Source organism: Lagenorhynchus albirostris, chromosome 7 (genome assembly GCF_949774975.1).
Source record: "Lagenorhynchus albirostris chromosome 7, mLagAlb1.1, whole genome shotgun sequence".
NCBI classification, from domain to species: domain Eukaryota; kingdom Metazoa; phylum Chordata; class Mammalia; order Artiodactyla; family Delphinidae; genus Lagenorhynchus; species Lagenorhynchus albirostris.
The window spans coordinates 58,410,610-58,435,315 of NC_083101.1; the positions used below are offsets into that span (position 1 = coordinate 58,410,610).

The following is a 24,706-nucleotide window of genomic DNA, read 5'->3' on the forward strand; positions in this document are numbered from 1 at the left end:
GCTCTACTGCAATGGCAGTCTACATTAGCAAACCAAAATCTAAGCCTCTAAATGCTTCAAGGTTACAAAAGCAAAATGCTAAGGACAACCAATCACACACAGCCAACTAGGCTTTAAACTATAGCCAATCAGTAATTTCCTTACTTTGCTTCCACTTTCCCTGTATGTCTCTCCCCAGCTGCTGTCTGCAGAGTGTTCCTAACCACTTTGGGTTTGGTGCTGCCCTATCTGAATAAACTTTTGCTCAAGCAAACTCTTCATAATTTTAAATATATCTCAGTTTATCATTTAACAATAATTATTTTAATATTTTACGTTATTGTGTTCTTTAATTTTTCATTTTGTAAACATTGTACTATGTCCAAAAATGGGAGGAAAAGGGGGTTGAAGGACACTCTTCACAACTGCACATTTGACTCCCTCTTATGGTTAGAGGCAAAGCAGGCAGATTATAGGACTCAACGCTCTGGAGGGTATTTTGAGAAATCCATGTCAAGTTTTTCAACTGGCTTCTATGGCCATCTATGGAGATAAAGCTCAGTGTAGATTTATGAACAAGAAAAAACACTGAAACGGCCAACACAAGGCTCGATTATCTCCCTCTAACCTCATCAAAGAGTGGTACTGAGAAATAATCAGGTTAAAGTACTTATGATTTTGATGATGATGATGATGATGATGGTAGCATCATCATTATGCACTGAATCTCACATAATTCTTAAAACAAATTTAGGTAGATACTGTTATGTCTGTATTATGAATAAAGAAATGGAGGCTTAAAGGTGTTAAGACACTTTCCATCCCCCTGGTAGTCCATAAAGAACTGGAGCTGGGATGTGAATCAGTTTCCTGACTTTGAAGCCTGCACTCTTAACTACTACACTCTAATGCATATATATAAATTATGACTTTAAATTTACTATCATGAAGTTGTTGCTTATTTCAAAACTGTGGATATTAAAGAAAATAGATTAAACGCCGGATATATCTTTCACTCTGGTTTAACGATACATAATTCCCACAGTACTTTTCACTTCCAAATTTTTCTGAACGTGGAAAGAGAAGCTATAGCTTTCTATATAATTTGATTTTCACACAATTCTTATCAAATTTAAAAGAAGTCTTAAATCTTTACCCTATATAGTTAAGAACATATAGACACAGGGTTTCAATTTCCACCCTCTCAACCATGTCCCTTCTCCCTCTATCTCTTCCTCTCCCTCATATACACTGCCCCCCTCCCCTGACACACACACACACGCACACACACACACACAACCCCATAAATTCTGCAGGAAAGAGAGAAAGCTGATATACTTTCATTCCTTGGAACTGAATAGCCACAGTGGAGCAAAGGATAGAATAGTATTGGCAGAGACCTGAGAGTGATGAGAGACCAATAACTCATGAATAACAAGTCTGCATTAATAGTTTTAATGACTATTCTAATGGTTTAATAGATGGCACTTTAACAGGATTTCTAGTATAATCCTTCCATAAGCTTGTCTTCAATAAATCTGTCATTACAAAGAACTGGGTGGCATTACCACGTAACCATAGTTTACTGGATCTGGACACAAAAACATTATGGCAGTTGTCATCCTATATGACCATCCTCATCTCAAGTATTCTGTTAACTATTGTGAGAGAGACAACTCCATGCTCAAAATATAGGTTGTCAGTAAAAGAGGCATATTTATACTAAGGGGATGCAGTGGACATTAAACAAAACAGGATAGAAAGCTCACAATTATGTGTGTGAAGACAAAAGTAGAAACAATGACTGTAATCCAAACACATAGATGTGTGAACATTGACACTCTAAAGACTAGCTGGAGTTCTTTTTGAAATGGCTTATTGAATTCTTAGGATGATTAGTTTTTGAATGCCTATAGCACCATTTCTACATTTGTCTCATATTATCTTACACTGTCTTGTTTCCTGTACTGACTTAAAGTACTTTAGAGTCAAGGATTGCCATGTTGTGTTCCTCAGTGTGCGTGCCACCTCAATAAAAATGTTGAATTGGTTAAAATCTGTCCTAGTGAATGGCCCCAAACTCCAGCCCTTGGCTCCATTTTCCTCTGTCTTTGTCAGAGGTTCTCAATTCTGACCTCTTTAATACTGGAATACTTCTTGTCTGGAGAGAACTTTTGTTATCATTTCTGTTTTTTGTTTTAAATCCTACCTTTCTTGCAAGGTGCAGCTTAAATCCCATGATTCTAATCCCTGCCTGCCTGGAGATCTCTCCCATGTACTTTCACATGCACCATCACCATACATTACACCGTGGCCCATTCATTTGACAATTAGTTACGTTTAGCTTTGCTTCTTTTAAAATTCTTTAAATTCATTATTATAAATTACCTTTTCATGTAATAATTCCTTAGTTCTCCAACTCCCCTATAAGTTCCTGAATGAAATATAATTTACTATTTATCTTTGCAGTCTATAAAATGGATAGCCCAGGACAGGTGCAAGTAAAATATATTGATATAATTTTAACAATTTTAGATTTTTGTCTCTATTGCTGTGAAAGTCTTTTGAAATTGGGAAACTCAGTTCTTTTGTAATTACACTTTCATCCTGATTTATAATGCTGCGTCTTAAAAAGATATACAAAGATTTTGAACCTGAAAGTAACAGGCTGATGCCTTCTTCAGATTATCTTCCCCATCAAAGCTGAAAGCTGTAAATCCATTGACCTTACAGCAATCTATGTTGATTATCAAGACTAGTGAAAATAACCCATTGGATAAGCTATAGTTCATAAAATTGCACAATTTAAACAAGGCCCATGGTACGTTAGAGGAATAAAAATATCCCTTTTCCTATCCAATGTTGGAAAAAGTTGAATACATATACCCTTTCTAGGGGATATATATATACGTCTATTTAGAAGTAATGTTATTGTAAAAACAACTTCATTTTTTCGAAATTGAAAGTATTATCAATCAAGCTATTCAATAAATGTAAACATAGCTTTATTCTTGAAAAGAAAAATAATTATATATGTTTATTTAAAATGTCTATTGTTTATTAAGAAAAAATATTATAGACTCTGCTTTTTATTACACAGCATAAATCTTATTTACTCCAATTTGAGGGTATGCTTTGATAATTTAACAAGATAGCAAACAAAATACAAAGAGCCTAAACAATGTTATAAATAGCAATAAGGGTAAAGTAACAAACATAAAGGATGTTTTCTAATAGATATACCCTCTTTTACAATACAGATATTTAAAATACAAGTAGGTTTTATAATAAGGGAAGTAAAAAGAAATTTATATGATACTTTAGTATCTCATACTACTTCCTGGAGGTATGTATTTCATCCCTTTAAGGAATTTTGGTTAAAATGATAACAAAACACTGTGTTTGATAATTGTTCCTATTGCTTAAAGAAACATTAAAAATTCTGTCACAGAAACATAATAAAGAACAAATTCTGTTCCTTAATCTTATTTAAATAGATTCAAGTAACAGAATATGAGAAAAAGAAATATGTTTTCTCTAAAATGGGTCCACAAACCTAAAAGTTTAAAGGATTTATTTTTCAGCCCAAGGAATTAGCAAATACAGACTTTGAAGAATAGATTTTAGATAGCTCCTAGAACTCAAACTGGATTTCTAAATCCCTGAATTTATTGAACGTTAGAAAACCAAAAAAATCCCATCACTCCTCACATGGTGTTTATAACAAATATAGACATAGAGTATTCTGCCTATGCTCTCCTCTAAGAGTTTTATAGTATCTGGCCTTACATTTAGGTCTTTAATCTATTTTGAGTTTATTTTTGTGTACAGTGTTAGGGAGTGTTCTAATTTCATTCTTTTACATGTAGCTGTTCAGTTTTCCCAGCACCACTTATTGAAGAGGCTGTCTTTTCTCCATTGTATATTCTTGCCTCCTTTATCAAAGATAAGGTGACCATATGTGTGTGGGTTTATCTCTGGGCTTTCTATCCTGTTCCATTGATCTATATTTCTGTTTTTGTGCCAGTACCATACTGTCTTGATTACTGTAGCTTTGTAGTATAGTCTGAAGTCCAGGAGCCTGATTCCTCCAGCTCTGCTTTTCCTTCTCAAGACTGCTTTGGCTATTGTGAAATTTTTTGTTCTAGTTCTGTGAAAAATGCCATTGGTAGTTTGATAGAGATGTAAATTGATACGGTCACTATGGAGAAGAGTATGGAGGTTCCTTAAAAAACTAAAAATAGAACTACCATATGACCCAGCAATCCCACTACTGGGCATATACCCTAAGAAAACCATAATTCAAAAAGAGTCATGTACCACAATGTTCACTGCAGCTCTATTTACAAAAGCCAGGACATGGAAGCAACTAAGTGTCCATCAACAGATGAATGGATAAAGATGTGGCACATATATACAATGGAATATTACTTAGCCATAAAAAGAAACGAAATTGAGTTATTTGTAGTGAGGTGGATGGACCTAGAGACTGTCATACAGAGTGAAGTAAGTCAGAAAGAGAAAAATACCGTATGGTAACACATATATGTGGAATCTAAAAAAAAAAAAAAAAAGTTCTGAAGAACCTAGGGGCAGGACAGGAATAAAGACGCAGACATAGAGAATGGACTTGAGGACATGGGGAGGGGAAGGGTAAGCTGGGACTAAGTGAGACAGTGGCATGGACATATATTCACTACCAAATGTAAAATAGACAGCTAGTGGGAAGCAGCCACATAGCACAGGGAGATCAGCTCGGTGCTTTGGGACCACCTAGAGGGGTAGGATAGGGAGGGTGGGAGGGAGACGCAAGAGGGAGGAGATATGGGGATTTATGTATATGTATAGCTGATTCACTTTGTTATACAGCAGAAACTAACACAACATGGTAAAGCAATTATACTCCATTAAAGATTTTATAAAAAAACAAAACAAAAATAGACAAAAATCCAAGTTCTATTACATTGGAGTAAAACTCATAGCTGCATGTTATTGGAATCCTGACAAAATCCAGTTATTGTAGCTATGGCCAAAAATTTGGCTAAAAAACTGAAGGAAACTTTACGCTCAAAATTCAAGGACAAGGATTATGTATTATTCATTTTTGTATCCCCTGAGCTTAGCAAAGTACCTGGTACATAGTAAGAACTCAGTAAATGTCTGTAGTATAAGATGAACTGAATATAAAGCTAGAAGAGGAAACAGACCTCTAAAGGAATGGGCATTCATGTGTTTAGAAATTTTTTTTAGAGGTAGCCAATATTTTTAGAATTTGTCTTCCATTGCTCTCAGGGATATTTGGAAGAAATGAGCAGCTTTGTTTCACAGAGTTCATTTGTTTATTCTCTAAGGAAAACTATAATCCTCGGTTTGTGGCGTCACAATTGTTTGCTGTGGGAATGATTATAGATCAAAAACAAAAAGATTATATCCCTTTTCAAGAGCAAATGAGTAGCAAGAACAGATGAAGTCTTAAGAAAACAGACATGTTCTTTTTATGCAAATATGTTTATGATAAAACTATAGAGAGATAAATACTGAAACTACTAGTCTTTGTGAAACTTGCTGGCAGATTTTTAGCTTTGAGGAAAGATGATTTCCCTGCCCAGAGTTGGCCTGGAGATATGAAAACTACAGATCATTTTTCTTTATAGAGAATAGGAAAAGTGAGTTCTGCAACCAGCATTCTTCTGCTGCTTTAGGTTATGCACAGGAATGAATGGCTTCCCTATCTGTGCAGAATCCCTGTCAGATAACCTTGATCTCCCGCACTGTTCTACTAATATATTGCCCAAGGGAAGGCCACCAAGGAAGCCAAAGGTTAATTCTCCACCTAGATAGAAGACCATTGCCCATGAGGTTGCCGCCCGTCTGTTCCCATAGGACCTCTGCTGCAGTACAGTAATATTATAACCTAATGAAGCATCTCTATTCATGATTTGATAAATGATGTCCATCTTGATATTGTGTGACTATGCTTGGGAAAAGGGAGATGTGAAGAGCATACCATGTTCCTATTCATTTTTTACACTTATTCCTACATTCATTCCAGTAACATTCATCATGCTAGTCACGGGTAAATACCCCAATATTACCTGCTAGTCACAGGGATACCCCAATAAATATGATACATTCCCTGCCCTGAAAAAGCTCGATTCTAGTGGAAAACACACCAGTAAAACAATAGAGACTGTGATCCCTTGCTATACCATGGATTCAAGCACAGCGAAGAGTCAATCAAACTTGCCACATACACAGTGCCAGCCACCTGTCTCACCGTAATATTGGTCTTTTACTCAAGCTTTCCCCAGACTCTGACACTGGCATTTGCCAACAACTCCACAGAGCCAAGAGCTCCCTCTGTCAGGTGTTTAAACGTGTTGCAAACCAAAGAAGCATAAATCTTCATGAAAATGTAGGGGAAAAAAGCCTAGTGGTCTCCCTGATTCTTGATAATATATCCATTTAATATTCAAATATAAAGTATATCCAGTGAATTGTACACTTTAAAATGCTGTACTTTATATCACATGAATTCTATCTCAAAATAATGAAGAAAAATATACCAAATATATCACATAAATTTCCTTTTGGCCTAAAACCATCTTATTTCTTTCAATAAATAAAAGTCACCTCTTTTATTGCAAACCTTGATAGCTACCTAGATGTCTAGTTCTTTTCATAATTTGGGTTCTCATATAGACAGCAAAACTTCTTTGTCATTTCAAGTTAACCTGACTTTAACATGTATTACTACAGTTTTATTTTGAGAATATTTCTATTTACTTACTAGTGTATTTTTATTTAGGGAGTCTACCAGAAAAACATCAGCTGTTATATATAATGTTAGATGAGAAACTGGCTGAGTGACTTCAGCCATGTCTATCTCTTAACCTCCAGGAAAATGTCATATCTTGAGTAAAACAACAGAGGTAGACTAGACTAGAAGATTTTGAAAATCCTCAAATATAATTCCCAGTGGAAACTTTATGACACTAGATTCAAACTTCTGAAACTTTCGGACAGTGTTCTGTTTTGTTTTTTAAGGTAATGGGAGACTCCTTGAGCTGTGACAGGAAGGATCAATATGGAAGGAATAGAAAAGAAACAAAAAGGGAAATCAATGCCCAGTTGCACAGCAACCTCCACCAACTCCAACGCTCAGGCAGAAACTTTTATTCTCCTCATGTCTCAACTGATGACAAGGAGGTCAATTAATTACCTTGGGGGGGAGGGGGGGAAGGAGACCAAGTTCTTCTACCATCGCTACTGTGGTACCCTAACTGCTCTTAATACAAGGGAGGAAGCATTTCACTGTTCATTAGCTATACTCATTACGGTTTCTCAATCACTTCAGCCATGCCCACACTCCTGAGTTACAGAACACGGATAGAAGAGATTTGACCTTAGCCTGCAGGGTTGGCGTGGGGCATGACCACAATGAGAAACAAAAAAAACAAAAGGGAAACCTGGCATCAGAACCTCCTCTATATAATATCTACTTTTAATCATGTTTTATAACAATCAGAGAAACAGAATTCTAGGGTTAGGGAGAATCATAAAAGGTCACTCAGTGCAATCATAGATCTGATGCCAAGCTTCTGCCTCATCAATCCAGCTCATTAACTTACAGGCCACTTGACATACTGTTCACTTTAGCAGAAACAAAAGTTGGAGCTAAAACAAACAAAGCAGTAACAGTAAACCCTGAAGTGAATGGAAATACATATACGTAGGCAATGCGTTTGTACACTTTGCCGTCTTGAAATAGGACAAACTTCTGATTGTGAAGTAACAGCTTCTATCTTTTTAATCATTCAGCTCCTATAAAAAATTAAATTGCAGGGGGCTTCCCTGGTGTCGCAGTGGTTGAGAGTCCGCCTGCTGATGCAGGGGACACAGGTTCGTGCCCCGGTCCGGAAAGATCCCACATGCTGCGGAGTGGCTGGGCCCATGAGCCATGGCCGCTGAGCCTGCGCGTCCAGAGCCTGTGCTCCGCGACGGGAGGGGCCACAACAGTGAGAGGCCCGTGTACCGCAAAAAAAAAAAAAAAAAAAATTAAATTGCAGAAACTTAAGATTTTGCATATATGGAAGAATGTTTTAAAAATCTTAAGGGTAAATGTCACTTTACATCATTTTAATAGACTTATGAAACAATTTACTGTAGTGAACAAGTTTTCCTTTCATCGTGGGTTTTATCTAAATGAAGCTGGAACTGAACTGGTGATAGACGAAGAAGAGAACATTTTGCTAGCATATTTCTTCACTTTTTTTTTTTAATCTTCAGGATTTAAGAAGTAAGTAGACTCTTCTGCAGTTTAAAATGTCAAGACAAGAAGCAACTCAATACCTACTATCTTCTCTGAGAGATAAGGCTGGGTCTTTCTTTATACCTTCCAATCCTTCAAACATTCATTTCTGCTCCCTCTCTTCACTTTATTTGCCTAGTGAACTGGTCAAGATTGGAAGACAAATGCAGTCACTATTATATGGGAAAAGTTACAGAGTCAAGTTCGTCAGTTGATGATTTCTAGTCCAACTTACTGGATATAGCATTCTCTGTTCAACAAGGTTCGAGTCGGAGTGCTAGCTCTGCATTTTCAGGGATAAACGATAACTGTTCATCTTCAAACTTTCTAATTTTTAATAAAATAGAAATAAGAACACACAGAGGGAGGCTGGTATGAGGTTTCTTATCCAAAGCAAACCAAGTCCTTTTTTGTTGTTGTTGTTCAAAAACTGTCCATGATATTGAAAAACAAAAATAATATAATTATACCAATCAGAAATATGGGCCAATGTGCCTTACTTTGGATCAGAAAAAACAAGTAGTTTAATAGAAAGTGACATATAATTTGTTTCATTTTAAGACCATAATGAAAACTGTTGTGGAAGGAAATCAACCAGCAGAGGGAACTATTTATTGTGGTCTGTATATCACCCCGCCACCAAGCCATGTAGGTTCATTTCCAAGCTCTACCACTTACTAGCTATGTGACAAGTTGGACAGGGTATTTAACTTTCCCGTAGTTCAGGTCAGTACCCTCTTCTGTAACATGGGACTACTAATAGTACCTATGTGGAAAGACTGAATGAGTTAATATATGTAATGTATTGTGAAGAGTGATGTAGTAACTGCTACACAAATGTTATCATTATCCTTGAAAGCACTTTTTAGACAGTGAAGCCCTATAGAAGGGCTAGATAATATTATCATAATATTAAAATGTTGTGCAGCTTAATACCATGGAAGAAGGTATAAAGAAATATTCTGCAAAACTGGCAGAGGCGGGGGTTGGGGGACAGGGAGAGGGGGAGAGTGAGAGAGAGGAGGGAGGGGAGGGTGAAGAGAAGAGAAAAGAAAGAATGAACTAACTCAGGGATCTCCATGAGCTGGAGTTTGGACGACTGATAAATACCCACCATTAAGGAGACTTACGCAGCAACTGAGAAATAATGCAGTTCTCATTATGCTGTATACATGAACTTGTCAGTTAAAAGCCAAATATTCCAATTGCCGCATCTGTGATGACTAAAAGACTAATGTTTCCCAAGGCGTTGCTAAATCCACAGGTTCATGTTCATGTAATGTCTTAATGCTTTTATCACTCTCCAACATGGTGCTGTGCTCCACAACTGTTTTTCAAATAGAACGACAACCTGTTCAACCACAGTAGAAAAACCATGGCGAATAATAGTGCCACTACCATTTAGAGAAAGAAAGAAAGAGAAAAAGAGTGAGAAAGAGAGAGAGAGAAAGAAAGGACATCCCTTGCTCCAATCCTTTCCTGCAGCATTGTTAAAATTCTACCCAAAAGCTATACTCAAAAGTGATATAATCCCAGATGCACTTATTTTTTTCCCGGGGCGTTTGCAGCTGTAGGATCAGAGGCAGGAAATCATTCCCATGACTTGAGCATACTTTTGAGATCACCTGGTGCAGACACCTCAGCATGTTGGCATCCACCTCACCTCTCCGCAGCAGCACCCTGACATTGCAGTGACAGGTACCGAACACATCGGGGTCCCCCGAATAAGTCAGGCCTCTTCTCATGTCCATAACTCTGCATGTGCATCTCCCTCGGCCTGAGGTCTTCCTTTTCTAGCAAACTTCAGTGACTTTTCAACTCAGATGCTCTCGGGAAAGCCTCACCTCCGAACCTGCCCCTTCCTAAGCTCCCTTCTCCCAGCACCACCCACCATGTTTTATGATTACTGGTTCCTTTTCTGTTTTTCCTAGGAGACTATGGACTCATCCATGGCAAAGCTTATTTCTTGATCATTTTTTATTTTGCAGTAATGTTTGTCAAATAGACAAAGGCATTCAAACTGCTCCTTTTATAAAGAAGGAAACGGAGATGGGGGAGTTAAACAGCTTGTCTAGTGGCATTCAAATTCATGGCAGAGACAGGAGGACAGGTTCTACTCATCAGTGAAATTGAATCTTTCTGGATACTTAATGTGGATTTAATTTCCAGAAACTCCATTACGTATGAAATGTGAAAAGAACTTTGCAGACATCATAGCCATGCTCTGTCTTCGTCTCCGCTCACCTTCTCCTAATTGCTTTCATAGAGCTTCTTTTTGGCAGAAGAAGGGAATATTATAGCAGATAAAATGAGCAGTGAAACAAATTCAGTGCTACTAAGTGACTAATAGGTAGGTCGTGAGTATTAAAGTTCACAACATTGTGGGCCACTTCTGTTTACTTCATGCTTGCTTCGTAAAGAAGCATAAAGGCAAGAGGCCAGGTGCCTAACATATATTCATCTTCCTAACAAGCTTATGAGTAGATACTAATATTCTAATCTTAAATAAGAGAGAGCCAAGGCCACCAGAGGCGCAGTAACTGGTTCAGGGTCAAGCAGCACAGCTACTAATTGGCAGAGTCAAAATATGAACATTGTTTTCCCTGACTTCAAAGCTCGCTCCCGCATCTGCTATTGTAACCCTCTAAGTGCACACTTATCACTCTGGCCCTAAAACCCCAACTTCATTTTAAAATCAAAACAAAACTCAAAAAGTGGTCTCTTTTTTAGTTCTTGCTATCGTCTCTTTGAAGTTGAAAGCTTGCTTTGGAACTAGAGACACTTCAGGATTAATTGTTTCCTGAGAGCCTTGGGCTCCACATGGGAGCAGGTGGAAAGACAATTTGGACAATGTCCAGTGATGGTTAAGGGCCAATTAGTTATGGCAAACTTGTGTGAGAACAAGGATTGAGAAACAGAAAACTAAAGTTACATGAGATTCCCCCAAGATGCCGCTTTGCCTCCCAGAAGAAAAAATACAAAGCTCAAGTATTAAAGATATGGAGTTTAACCTTGGCAAGGAAAATGTTTGAGGTTTTTAAAAAGTGGGTCTAAGAACATTAAAGAAGTCCAAATAAAAATAAGCTTTGAAACTTGAGAGTTTGATTGCAGTTTGAGTTCTCACAGCTACAGAAGTGCAGAAAGAATAAAAGACTATAAACACACACACACCCTGGTTTTGGATGGAACATTACTTCTCAGGTGAGCTGCTGTGTCTTTGTGTGCCGCTAGATTTGTTTACAAGATGCAGAATGCCAGCCAGCCGGGAATGGACTCTCTGTGCCTTTATATCTTACTTGATGAGGCCGGCCTTAGCTACGAACAAAGAAAGCATCTTCTCAGACTGCCAGCTGGCAGGCCCATCTTTACTCTAAAAACCGTACTGGGAGTTTAATCAGTAGGTACGTTTGAGTTAAATCTGAGGGGTCTGCATTAAAATGCATTCACTTCTGTACTGTCCAAAGATAATGACAGTCTATTTTCTGAGAGAAACAGGTCTGAAAATAAGGCTTCAACTGCTGATAAATCAGGTGGGGATGAGAAGAGCAGCTCTTTTTACAGAAAGACACTGTTCTGTTCACTCCTGTTGTTCCTACTAGCAATTTTGAGCACAACAAAGAGTTTCCATGAACTGTAAATTTACTTAGAAACCAGTCCAGACACACACTTTGGTTAATCATCTACTGAAGGCCAGGTGGTGAGCTTGTTGCCACGTGGCCAACAGCATACAGAGAGCCATAACATCTGACCAGGAGAAGCTTATATTCAAACACAGGAAATGAGTAGAATAAAAGAGAGGGCAACCTAGTGCTAATTGTGCTGGTTTAAACTAGCAAGTTTTCTTTTTTTCTTCTTTGACTTTTTGTTGTTATTGTTGTTGTTGAACTGAGTTCAGCAGAGCCCTAGGGGTCTGACCAATGACAGGGATGGGAAGAGGCCAGGGTTTCATTGATTCAAAGACATTTTTTTTTTTCACATTTTCACGTCTCTGAAAGGAATGTGCATCTTAAAACTGATGGCATTTATTTGAGGAAACAGTACCTACTCAGACTACTGAGCACTTGTATCAGGGACTCTGCTGAACATTTCATATGTATTAATTTCTTTTTAGTTACCTATGAGGTAGGTACTATGATTACTTCCATTTTAGAGATAAAGTAAACTACAGAGAGGTTCAGTCATTTGCTTAAGGTCACACAGCTTGAGCCAAACAGCCTGACTCAAAGGCCTGTGTTCTTAGCCACTGTGCCATGCTACCCGCACTGTTAGCTCAGTGAGTACAAGGCCCTGAGTGGCATGCAGAGGGGTTTGGGCCCAATCTGAAGCAGGCCAACTGCCATGTTCTTAAGAAAGTAGATAATGACTCCCCTACTCTCACCCCCATTGTTACAGTATCAGGATGTTGCACTTTGGAATAGTAAATTTTGCCATTCGTCCCCCCTGAAGGAAGGAAGTTTAACTTGGTTTATCTAACCCAGGTATGAAAAGGTTGTTACTACTTTTTATTTCATAAAATCATCCATTTTTTCATCTATTACACAAGCCACCATAATTTGTTCAAAACTAAAAAAAACAAAAAAAAAAAACCCTTGTGACTCACGTGTCAAAAAATATTTACAAATGGAGGCTTTTCCCTGGTCAATTCCACTCGTCAACTCCGCATAAAAGATGAAAATAGATCTCTGTCAGCCACCACTCTCTTACTTCAGAAAGACAGAGGAGTCACTTAGCAGAAAACTTCAGTGCATTGAAAGCTAGCCAAAAAGTCAGAGGGGTGTGCATGTGTGTGTGTTTGGTTTCTTGTTTGCATCTCTGTGAGGCTCTAATGCATGTCCATTGTCATGAGTTTACACATAAATTCTAAATTAGTTGAAAGCAGATATGACAAGTAATTTTGCCTTATGAATGCTCAGAGGTTTATAAAACATGAGCAACGAAGGCTTTCTGCCTATGAACGCAGCCTGGCACGCATACGTGGTCCGATACATCGAGAGCCTTTTTCTAGGGAAAATAGAAATGTTTTCTTTTGTGGTCATTGCTTTGATGACAGACAGTTTGTCCCTCTGTAGAGAAATATAACGTTTACCACTGGAAATGAAGAAACTGTCTATGGAGAAAAGAAATGTGTCCTTAGCACATCATAGAAAAACTACTGGTTTTCCCTGTGAAAATCATGCAACGCAAATTGGTTACTATGACATTTTCACAAAAAATTTTAGAATAAGTATTGATCTAGTTGAAGACTTAGGTTTCCGGACTCTATAATCAACACGTAGTAAGTAACAAACAGTAAAATATTTTGGTGTCTAGAGCAGGTGAGTTAAGGTACGGTGTTCTTCTAAGAACAAGAAGGCGTGAATTTGTGGCTTGGTTCAGCCTCATACTAGGTGTGTGAACCTGAGCAAGTCGCTCCTTTCTCAATCTCTTGTTCCCTACCTCTAAGATGAGAAGGTTAAACTACATGATCTCTGAGGTCTGTTCCAGCTCTAAACATTTAAAAATAGGATCGAAGCAATGTTTTTTAATGTCTCTATATATCTTAGCACTGTCTTGATACATGTCATTATTCATGAGGAAGTAATATATCTTTTTCCTTTACCTGTCTCACCAGTATTGTGAAGATTTTAGCTTATTAGACAAAGGTGCCACATACATGCTGTCATTAAAATGGAAAGACAGGGCACTGTTATCTGGAATGTTTCAGATAAGAGACTCACTATCGACTGTACAGACTGGAGGTGTGAGAGTGTTGCCATGAGTACAGGAAGAAACTCTCAGCACATTAGGATGCTAAATGTTGGAGACACACGGGGGCTGAGATTAAAGATAAGAGACTTCCCACAGATGGCAGCAAAGACACTGGGACCGGTCTTTGTGGTGGGAACAAAATAGGTCAAAGGTATCCTTCTGATAGGCCTTCTGTGAACCACAGCTTCTCGCCCTTCTCCGATTGCAACAAAAAAACTGATCTTCAGAGTAGTTGAGTTTTATTTTATTTTATTTATTTAATTGAAGTATAGCTGACTTACAATGTTGTGTTAGTTTTCCTGGTGTACGGCAAAGAATATATATATTCTTTTTTAGATTCCTTTCCATTATAGTTTATTACCAGATACCGGATATAGTAGTAGTTTAAAAATATATATATATATATGTGTGTATATATATATATATGTTTAAGATAATACCACTAAAAAGAGCTAGTGATGACAGATTTGAAACTAGATGTTTGATAACTATTCACGTCTGTCTAACTGCCATGGCAGGATGGACTGTGGTCCAAAAAGTAATTTGTAAGTCAGCTGTTAGGAAGCTGGAAGAAAATTTGCTGTTGTAACTGTTTAAAAGGGGGATTATTTTCCCAACGTAGAAAATAAAGGTATAAAATCTATAATGTACATGAAGTACATTGTCCACCTGACAAAATGCTTCTTACTCCTGTTCTTCCAAGTTATACTCTCAGTACTACCTTTTCTTCAGTACCTTTACTGAGTCCCAACAGCATTGCCTTAGTACTTAGTACTTAGGATTAGCTTCTAGATGGTCTTCTTTAGTATTTTTGGGGGGTGGGGGACAGGGTATATATCTAAGTGTGCCTTTTAGACATCCTGGAAATAAAGGTTTCTTATAAGTTTTACATTCCTCTCAGCACTTAGCGTGGTGCTTTTCCACGGCAGTATGGTGGATAATTATTGGTTCCTCCTCCAGCTCAGAAATAACTTTGCTCTCTTCAGTCCAAGGAAGGAACCAGATATATAGGGATGGGCTGTTAGCGGCTATGTCCTAATGTGTGTCTTCACAACCCAATGAGTCAATTGAAGTTTAGAGTTTGTTCTCTGGCATTTGGAATTTGACTGACAAGAATTGTCTCTTTCTTTAGGGGGACTCTATGTAAAAGAAAATATGATCAAAGGATATATTTTCTGTATGTGGGTGGGAGAAACAGAAGAAGCTGGCCTGTACAGGGGAAAGAATAGAGCAGCCCAGAGAAAAACACAAAGATGAGAGTTTCAGAGAGGGTGTTGGAAAATCTCTACAGTCCTCCAATTTCAGATAACAGTTCTTTTTTAATTTTTTTCTTGAAGTATCGTTGGTTTACAATGTTGTGTTAGTTTCTGGTGTACAGCAAAGTGATTCAGTTCTCTCTCTCTCTCTCTCTATTCTTTTTATAGATTTGTTTCCAATATAGATTATTAAAAGATATTTGAATATAGTTCCCTGTGCTATACAGTAGGACCTTGTTGTTTATCTATTTTATTTATAGTAGTGTGTATCTGTTAATCCTAAGCTTCTAATTTAGGGCCCCCTCCTTCCCCTTTGGTAAGCATAAGTTTTCTATGTTTGTTTCTGTTCTGTAAATAAATTCATTTGTAACGTTTTTTAGATTCCACATATAAGTGATATCAAATGATATTTGTGTTTCTCTGTCTCACTTACTTTAGATAACAGCTCTTGAAACATACCTGCATGGGTAGCCTTTGGCTCTATATAAATAAATAAATACATTTATAATAGATAATAGACAAAACAAACGACCCTTTATTTTCCATGAAGCAAACTCTAGGGGCTGTGGTTACTTATAGCCAATCTGATATAAATAGGATTCACGTATATGATGTTGATAATGATAATGCTGACTGTGATGCCTGTCAAACGAATCTCATACACAGATACATTTGCCATCTTAGGAAATGGTGAAATGAAGATCAGAGGGTCGTGTGTGCGTGTGTGTCTGTGTGCGTGTGTGTGTGTGTGTGTGTGTGTGTGTGATTGGAGGGTGACACACACACACAATATTATTCAACCTTAAAGAAAATTCAGCCATTTGTAACAACATGGATGGACTTTGAGGGCATGGGCATCATGCTAAATGCAATAAGCCAGACAGACAAATACTGTATGACCTCACTTACATGGAATCTGAAAAAAAAAAATTTGTTTTAGAAATAGTGAACAGATTGGTGGTTGCCAGAGGCATAGGGTGGAGGATGGCAGAAATGAGTGAAGGTGGTCAAAAGCTTCCATTTTACAATTGACCCTTGAGCAATGCAGGAGTTAAGACATGTACAGTTTGTAGTTGGCATTTACTATTGAAAAATATCCATGTAGAAGTGGACTCGTGCAGTTCAAATCCATGTTGTTCAAGGGTTAACTGTATAAGATAAGTCCTGGGGATGTAATATACACCATGGTGACTATGGTTAACAATAATGTATATTTGAAAGTTGCTAAGAGTAGATCTTAAGAGGTCTTGTCACAAGAAAAAAAGTTTGTAGCTATATGAGGTGATAGATTGTAACTAAATTTATTGTGGTAATCATTTTGCAATATACACATATATCAAATCATTATATCATATGACTTAAACTAATACAATGTTAAATTTCAATTATGTCTCAATAAAACTGGGGAAAAAGAAATAAAATGGGCATTTCTAATTGCCATGGCTGAACTACTGAACCAGCATTTCTGAAGTTCGGACCAGGAATTTGGATTTTAATTAGGCTTCCAAATGATCCATATATAGGCATTGGCTAAGAGTTTATTTGGCAAGACCTACACAACTATTATGAATCAGTCTAAACATTCACCGGCCTGATGTACTGACTTTGACAGTGATACCACATTTAAGGAGGACTTTGTTCCCTGCATTCTAGATACCATCCTCAAATTCTGGACTTAAATTCTAGTAGGACTGGGCAGTCGCACTGCAGAAAATAAAAGCCTAAAGTAATTGTAAAGACCTTCAGGATGCAGTTATACTAATATCTCAGGTTCCTTCTTCCAGCTGTCATTGAATCCGATGTCTGAGACCAATTTTCTTTACAGTAAAGGAAGTCTCTCACATGATCTAATAATGTGCTATAATTTAAACCTACTTCCTCCTATCCTGACCTCAGGATCAGTGCAAACAGGTTTCATGCCTTGAACTTCTGCTTTAGTCTTAGAATCAAAGTAACAAATTTAGCTTTACTCATCTTGAGAGGTCTGAGTAAACATTAATCCATAGTGATTATGCCAAAATAATTACATGTTTGAAAAGAATGACTTGTGTTTGTTTCCTCCATTTTCTTCACTGAAAACCAATGAAAAATCTATTCAAATTTATATGGAGATAATATGCAAAAAAAAATTTTTTTTCAATGTGTTGCTTATGGCCTAAAATATTATGTAGAGGTCTTTATCATATTATCACAGATGAATACATCACTTAAATATCCCCTTCATGGCTGTTAAGGCACCGTAGAGTCAATTCATGCCCAGGGAGCTTTAATCACAGATCATCGTTGTGATAAATGGTAGTCAGTGTGGGCTATCATGTCAACGGCTACTGGGGGAGTTCTTAATGGGAATGCTGCCAGCATGCAGTTCGTAACTACTTTCAAGGAGCACTTCTAATCTAATGGCTAAATGAGTATCATTAGAGTGTCTTTACATGTAGCATTTCTGGAGAAGTTCCATATTTAAAGGAGGCCGGTTATTGTAGTCAGCACATACAACTGAGATTGCCTGAATGATGCAAATACTGTCAGTGGTATTGACAATTAATAGCTTATTAACAGGTTGAGCTATCGAGTTTTATTTTTTTTGTGACCCATCTTATCACACAAAGCGAAACACTAAGCATAACGATAACAACACTCACGATAACAATAAAGAGGAGGTTGGAGGAGTGAAAGATTCTGGTTGGTGAAAACTAACACACTCAGCTAAGAGTTTTTACGTTGCCCCAAATGGCATTCATCACATGCCTTGTTTTCTTTTTAAAACTCAAATTTCAGCCTCAAGCCTCAAACCAGAAACTATTTTAAAGAATACTGCATAATTTAAAAAGAGCCTTTATGACTAAGAGGAAGAACAGGAAAGAAATAAGAAGCAGCCCATTTAGAAAATAAAGACAATTCACAATCCAATGTGTTTCCTAAAATTGAAAACGTTCTCTTAAATGCTTAGAATAGAATACAGGAAAATGTAACTCAACCAATGAGCAAACAAACAAAATCTCCTTTGCGTTCTATCAAATATTTGACAAAGATGCTGGAGTGTGTAAACTGCATAAAAGGTTACCAGCTCTGGAAGGTGCAGAAGGTACACGGGGCTACAGATAGGTTTTGCTTAGCCAGCACAATAATTTAAATAATCAAAATCTGAAATGTTTAAAGACTTTAGAAAGTCCACGCAAATATCCAGACTGCCGCAGGCACCACTGCGCCACGTTCTCTTACGTGGAGCTTCTTCACATAGTTGATATCCCTCTAGCCACTTGAGGTTAGGGCTCCTCTTACGGTTTTCTAACCGAATATGACAGGGCAAAATGTTAGAGCTGCTAGGGACTGAGAGGTATCTAGTCCATCAGCCTCATTTCAGGTTGATAAAACAGAAACCGAGGGATGTAACAAGGATGTGTTTTAAGACTCCCGTTAAGTAAATCAGAAACTCTTTATGATAGAATTTGAACTGTTCCAAACAGTTTTGTTATTTGGCACAATTAGAAGACTTTAGTTGGACATGTTAATCTTACGCTAAGTTAAACTTGATCTAAAAGATAAATGATCATTTAGTTATGAATAATCCATGGACTGGTTTCACTATGGGTCCCGGTTTCTGAGAAATACCATAAATATCCACTTTTACAACTTTCTGCTTGATAAATGCCACAATATCCAAATACCCAGACATATACAACAATTTTTTATTCATGTTCATCAAGGATTCACACAAAACCTTCAAGCATTCTGAAAATTTAAGATAGCATTAAGTTCACCACTGCTTCAAAAACAGGCAGCTTTCTGCGAACATATTACTATCTTAATATTAGCCCTAATATTATTTAGACTGAATGGTAACATCATGTGTATGTACTTAATAATTACAGTTTTCAGGCCATGTAAAACTGAAAAAGAGTACTGGGAAATCTGCTTACTCCGTGTAATTTCTTTTTCAGTGAGCCTTCTGACCGTAAATCAGTGTATTTGGCACCCCTTTGGTATACTGGGAAGCTCATACATTCAGTATAGTCTATGAACTTGAAATCAGCGAAGATAAATCAACCTCATTAAGTAACACCAAACGCATATAAATAATTCAACACCTTTCAGAGTACAACTACCACATTAATTATACAGATACTTTTAAGTTGGCTATTTGTTATAAACTTTTATATCGGATGCTGAGTCATATTTAAAGGAAAAAGAACTGATGAAGTTAGTTTTTAAGAATATGGTCAAAAAGAAGAGGGGGGCAATTCTTGAAAATACTGTCAAGTAGAAACACACTTAATTACCTCATATTCCTGGGAAAACTTCAAGTTGTCATTTGCTTTTAACCTTTCAATGTGATCTGCGAGTTCCAAGATAGGTATTGGAGGATGGCTAGCCATACCTATTAAAAGGAAAGAATAAAGACATTTGAAAACGAATGAAGCTAACTATTCCAAAATATAGAGAATACTATAGTTAGAAATGGCCTGAAAATATGTGAGTAGTAAAGAGGTTTCATGTGAGGAAGCAGGCAGATAGTTTGGTTACTCAAAGCAGGACATGCTCTGGAAGGATGAATTTTGTAGCCAAATGAAAAGCTACCAAGCGTAATCCCCAAACTAACACTCCTAGTGTGAAAGAAAGTGTTATTGTGCTATGAATCAATGCAGTTAGCTCATGGAGAAAACTGACAGTCAGGCTTGATGTCAACTTCTGCTTTGAGTAATGACTGTTATGTCATTTCAAACTCCTTCTCCTGCACTGTGTGAAATGGAAACTGTGTGGAATTAAATGGTGTAAAGTGAACTAAGAAAACATACTGAGAAAGCCCTAAAAGGAAAAGCGTAATAGCTTGATAGGAAACATAAAGTGACTTATGCATAATCAAGGAAAACTAACTTGAAGAATGAAGGTTACCAGGGTAACCGGAATCATCTGAACCTGCAAAGGAAATGATGGTGTAAATAAAATAAAACAGAATGAATTTGTTAAAAAAAATGAAATGGATAGTCTGATATACTTTTTAAAAGGACTAATAAAAATGCTGCAGGTTTTTACAGGATCCACTATACACTGTGACTAGATTAAGATCGCTTTAATATTTCACAAACCTGTAGGTGACTGACATTCACATGCATACATGGACACAAAGAAGGACATGCACCACAGCTCACAGACAATAATCACTGATGACAAAATCAGGCACCAAACTGAGTTTCAAAAATGTTTTCACTCGTAGCAGATTGTAGAGATTGGGTTGCAGCCTTCTCCTGGACATTTATTGATGGCCACACTGACAGCTTTGTGGTATTTTGCCCCAAGCCCCCGTTATTTAACCCCCAGCAAACCTACAATCCACTTCAGGTGTGAACATCTTTGTCCACTAATGGGAAGTGAATGCAGGAAAGGGAGCAAATGGTGAAAGGATGAAGAGGAAAAAGAAGGTAGAAAAAGAAAGAAAGCAGTGACAGTGGGTGATACATCTTAGTTCAGTCTGCCAGCTGAAGTTATGTTAGATTCGTAGATTCTGGTAAAAATAATCCACCAATTTTGGTGATTCCTGTGCTGTACAATGGTTTCTCACTTTTCATGTGATTTACATGTTCCTTCTTCTGATTAATTTTTCAAGAGCATCAAGAGAGAGCACTGCTGACTCATGTCTTAAAGATGCAGATTCCAGCTGACTAGAAAAAACGTGAACTAGCATGCCCCCAGGGAAGCCTCTGACGTAGAAAAAGAATGAGGGAGGGGCTCAAACTGGAAGCCATGTTGACATTCTGCCGTCCCTGGGGACTCTTTGGAGCGTGTCAGGCTGTGGTATGGTGACCACTAAGTCAACACAATGTGTAATTACTTTATGGGTATTTTAGATATTGTGCTGTTATTGAAAGCCACCCAGTGAGTTCCTTTGTCTCAAATGCTGAATTATCAATGGTTTGGTAAGTCAGGTAAAAAACTATTTTGCTTCTTCCAATCATTTTAGCACTGTGCTGTGATAGGTGGTATTTTAGTGTTCATGGCTATGAAAGTCTGTTTTCAGTCAGCTAAAATCTTAATGGAAGATCCAATGAAAATGAGTCGCCTTGGAAGTAGAAACTCTTTGTTGCTGATATAATTATGCATTTGGACATAAATGTTGGAACCCATTTCTGAAACTTTTCCCTATAGATGGTAGAATTGAACTCATTTACATTTTGTGGAAGGAGAGGGTGGGTGACGGTGTTCTAATAATTAAAGTGATCTTATCCAGATGAGGCGCCCCCAATGACAAGAGTGGAAATGCAAAGGCACAAGAGACTCTAGGTTTATCTGGAAATGGAATGATGTGGACATCCATTACAGTGCTTTAACAGAGAAAATAATAGAGACAAAGATGTTTAGACCTTTTCGAGCGAATCGTGGGAGAGAGTTATTATCATATATGGACTGAGTGGTGGTTTGGCTAGAGAGGGAGGACACAGAGCCAATCAGGGAGGCGTAGGGGACTGAATTACTGCTCAAAGCTGCAAAAAGTAAAGCCAGTTGGAGATGGGAAAAGTATTAGTATAACAGCAGTAGAAGACCGTCATAATCAGCCAAAGACGCGATCAGCGTATTTACTTCTGGCATGCACTGGCGCATGGTCTGGAAGTATTACTTTGGAAGCTAATTACAGAGAAATCCAAGGAAACCTGCACTGATCCATTACATTCTAATTCAGGATATGTATATATCCCATGCAACGATATCCTGGCGTTCAAGAATCATTACGTAAGACTTGACAGTATCGCACTGACGTTCTAGGACAAGTAAAAATGGCAGAATGGATGTTTCACAGAAAGGGGAGGAAAGCTTTGTGGGAATCTGATGGTTCAGGAGAAGAAATCATGGACTAGTATACTGAATATGAGTTCTACTTCTGGGTCTGCCATCTACTAATAGGGACAAACTTCTGGTTATCAAGCACGTCAGTTTCTTCTTCTGTGAAACAAAAATGTGGGGCTAGATAAATTCTGGAGTCACTTCCTTCTTCATAACTCATTTCTTCCTCAAGTAGATAGGATGTCTGAGCAGAGAAGGGTCTTGTGGATGTAGTTCATATGTAAAGGTTCTAAAAGTAACTATCTTTTCTTTGAGGGGCGGAGAGCATTTACATTCTACAAAACAGAAAATATATGCAGTTGAATTGTCAACTTTTTGAATTCAGTTTAATACAGTTTTCTTTAGCTAACCAAACTACGATCTTATATCATGTATTCAAAACGAATAACTGTCAACATAAAAATTATGCTGAAGAATAAACGTGGGGTGAAACTCCTCCAACATGAAACTCTTATTTATTTACTTATTCCTTTTCATTATTTTATTTTATTTTTTATGGAAGTGTAGTTGATTTACAGTATTCTGTTATTTTCTGGTATATAGCAAAATGATTCAGTTATACATACACATATTCTTTTTCATGTTATTTTCCATTATGGTTTATTACAAGACATTGACTGTAATTCCCTGTGCTATACAGTAGAACCTTGTTGTTTATTGATTTTATATACAGCAGTTTGTGTCTGCTAATCCCAAACTCCTAATTTACCCCTCCCCCCATCTTTTCCCCTTTGGTAACCTGAAGTTTGTTTTCTATGTCTATGAGTCTATTTCTCTTTTGTAAAGAAGTTAATTTGTATCATATTTTAGATTCCACATGTAAGTGATATGATAGTTGTCTTTCTCTGACTTACTTCACTTAGTATGATAATCTCCAGGTCCATCCATGTTGCTGCAAATGGCATTATTTCATTCTTTTTTATGGCTGAGTAGTATTCTATTGGATATATATACAACATTTTCTTTATCCATTCATCTTCTGATGGACATTTAGATTGCTTCCATGTCTTGGCTATTGTAAATAGTGCTGCAGTGAACAATGGGGTGCATGTGTCTTTTCAAATTAGAGTTTCCTCAGGGTATATGCCCAGGAGTGGCATTCCTGGATCATAGGGTAACTCTATTTTTAGTTTTTTTTTTTAAGGAACCTCCGTACTCTTATCCATAGTGGCTGCACCAATTTACATTCCCACCAACAGTGTGGGAGGATTCCCTTTTCTCCACATCTTCTCCAGCATTTATTATTTAACATGAAACTCTAGGTCGTATCAGAAAATAATCACCAAGGGTCTGTTGCAAAATAGTGTTATACAATTCTCCCCAAACTTCTCCATTGTCCAACGTGGGAAAAAAAATTTACAGGATATAATCAAGCATGCTAGAATCTGAATAAAAAAGCAGACACTAAGAAAACTATGAATTTGACCTCACTGTGGTCTCTTTTCAATCTTTTGTCTGGCAAGCTGGCTTTGCTCACAGTCTGTGAATCACCGTTTTATTACAACAGTGTTTTCACAATAGCGCAATTTGAGGTGTTTTAAAATTCCTTCTTTCCAGGCTGCACACCTGACCAATTAACTCAGAATAGCTGGGTATGGGAGCCAGACATTGATACTTTTAAAGTTCCCCAGTAATGAGTCTCAGTCCTTTGGGAATTTCTGATGGGGGCAGGGGGCTGTAACTTTATTTTTTTCGTTCAAGAATCAGAGTTTATGAGAATGAGATCAGCTTTCTCCTGGTGATACCCTTGAACCTGCTCTAAGTCTCCATTAGCGAGTTTTAGTGCTTTAGCTATTATTAACAAGAACTTGAAGTGCAGCTCACAGCTGATGAGGGCTTGCCAGGGTCACAACCTCATCAGTTCAAAGCTACAAATGCACAACATAAATGCATTTTAAAGGCACACGTTGCATCCGAGCAGAGTTTTCATTCTGAAGCTATGATACCACAATATACACTGTCAACATGGAAAATGACAGAGGTAGTCACTGAAATCTGCCCTAGGTTGGAGGAGAAAACATGATGGCTACTTTTTTTTTTTTTTTTTTTTTGCGGTACGCGGGCCTCTCACTGTTGTGGCCTCTCCCGTTGCGGAGCACAGGCTCCGGACGCGCAGGCTCAGCGGCCATGGCTCACGGGCCCAGCCGCTCCGCGGCATGTGGGATCCTCCCGGACCGGGGCACGAACCCGCGTCCCCTGCATCGGCAGGCGGACTCTCAACCACTGCGCCACCAGGGAAGCCCGATGGCTACTTTTAACAGGGTAAATATTTGTGACAGTAACTGCATGGTGGCTTCCTTATAAGATGTAAAACTTTAAAATCGTGGCATTGTAAGCTGAGAGGTGCCTTAGAGATGACTTAGTCCAGCATTTTCATTTTATACAAGAGGGCTCTGAAGTCTAGAAAAGTTAAGTGACCTGTATATTTTAGCCTATCTAGTCAACAACAAAATCTTAAGTGGTTTTGGCATCTTTACTGTTTTAGTTCTAGGATGGAAGTTACGATCTCCTCAAGCAGGGGTCAAGGTTTCCAGTGGCTCAAGCGGCCAGGTCGGCTAGGTAAATGGTTAAACAT

General features: G+C 37.7%; 1 protein-coding gene across 1 annotated transcript in view; it reads right to left on the bottom strand.

Annotated features, from left to right (window-relative positions):
- PTPRD (protein tyrosine phosphatase receptor type D) overlaps window positions 1-24,706 on the bottom strand; it is a 523,277-nt gene that overhangs the window by 89,791 nt on the left and 408,780 nt on the right. Inside the window, exon 24 of the mRNA XM_060153475.1 lies at window positions 19,575-19,672. Within this exon, the coding sequence (XP_060009458.1) occupies window positions 19,575-19,672 (98 nt within the window). The remainder of the gene's footprint in view (window positions 1-19,574; window positions 19,673-24,706) is intronic.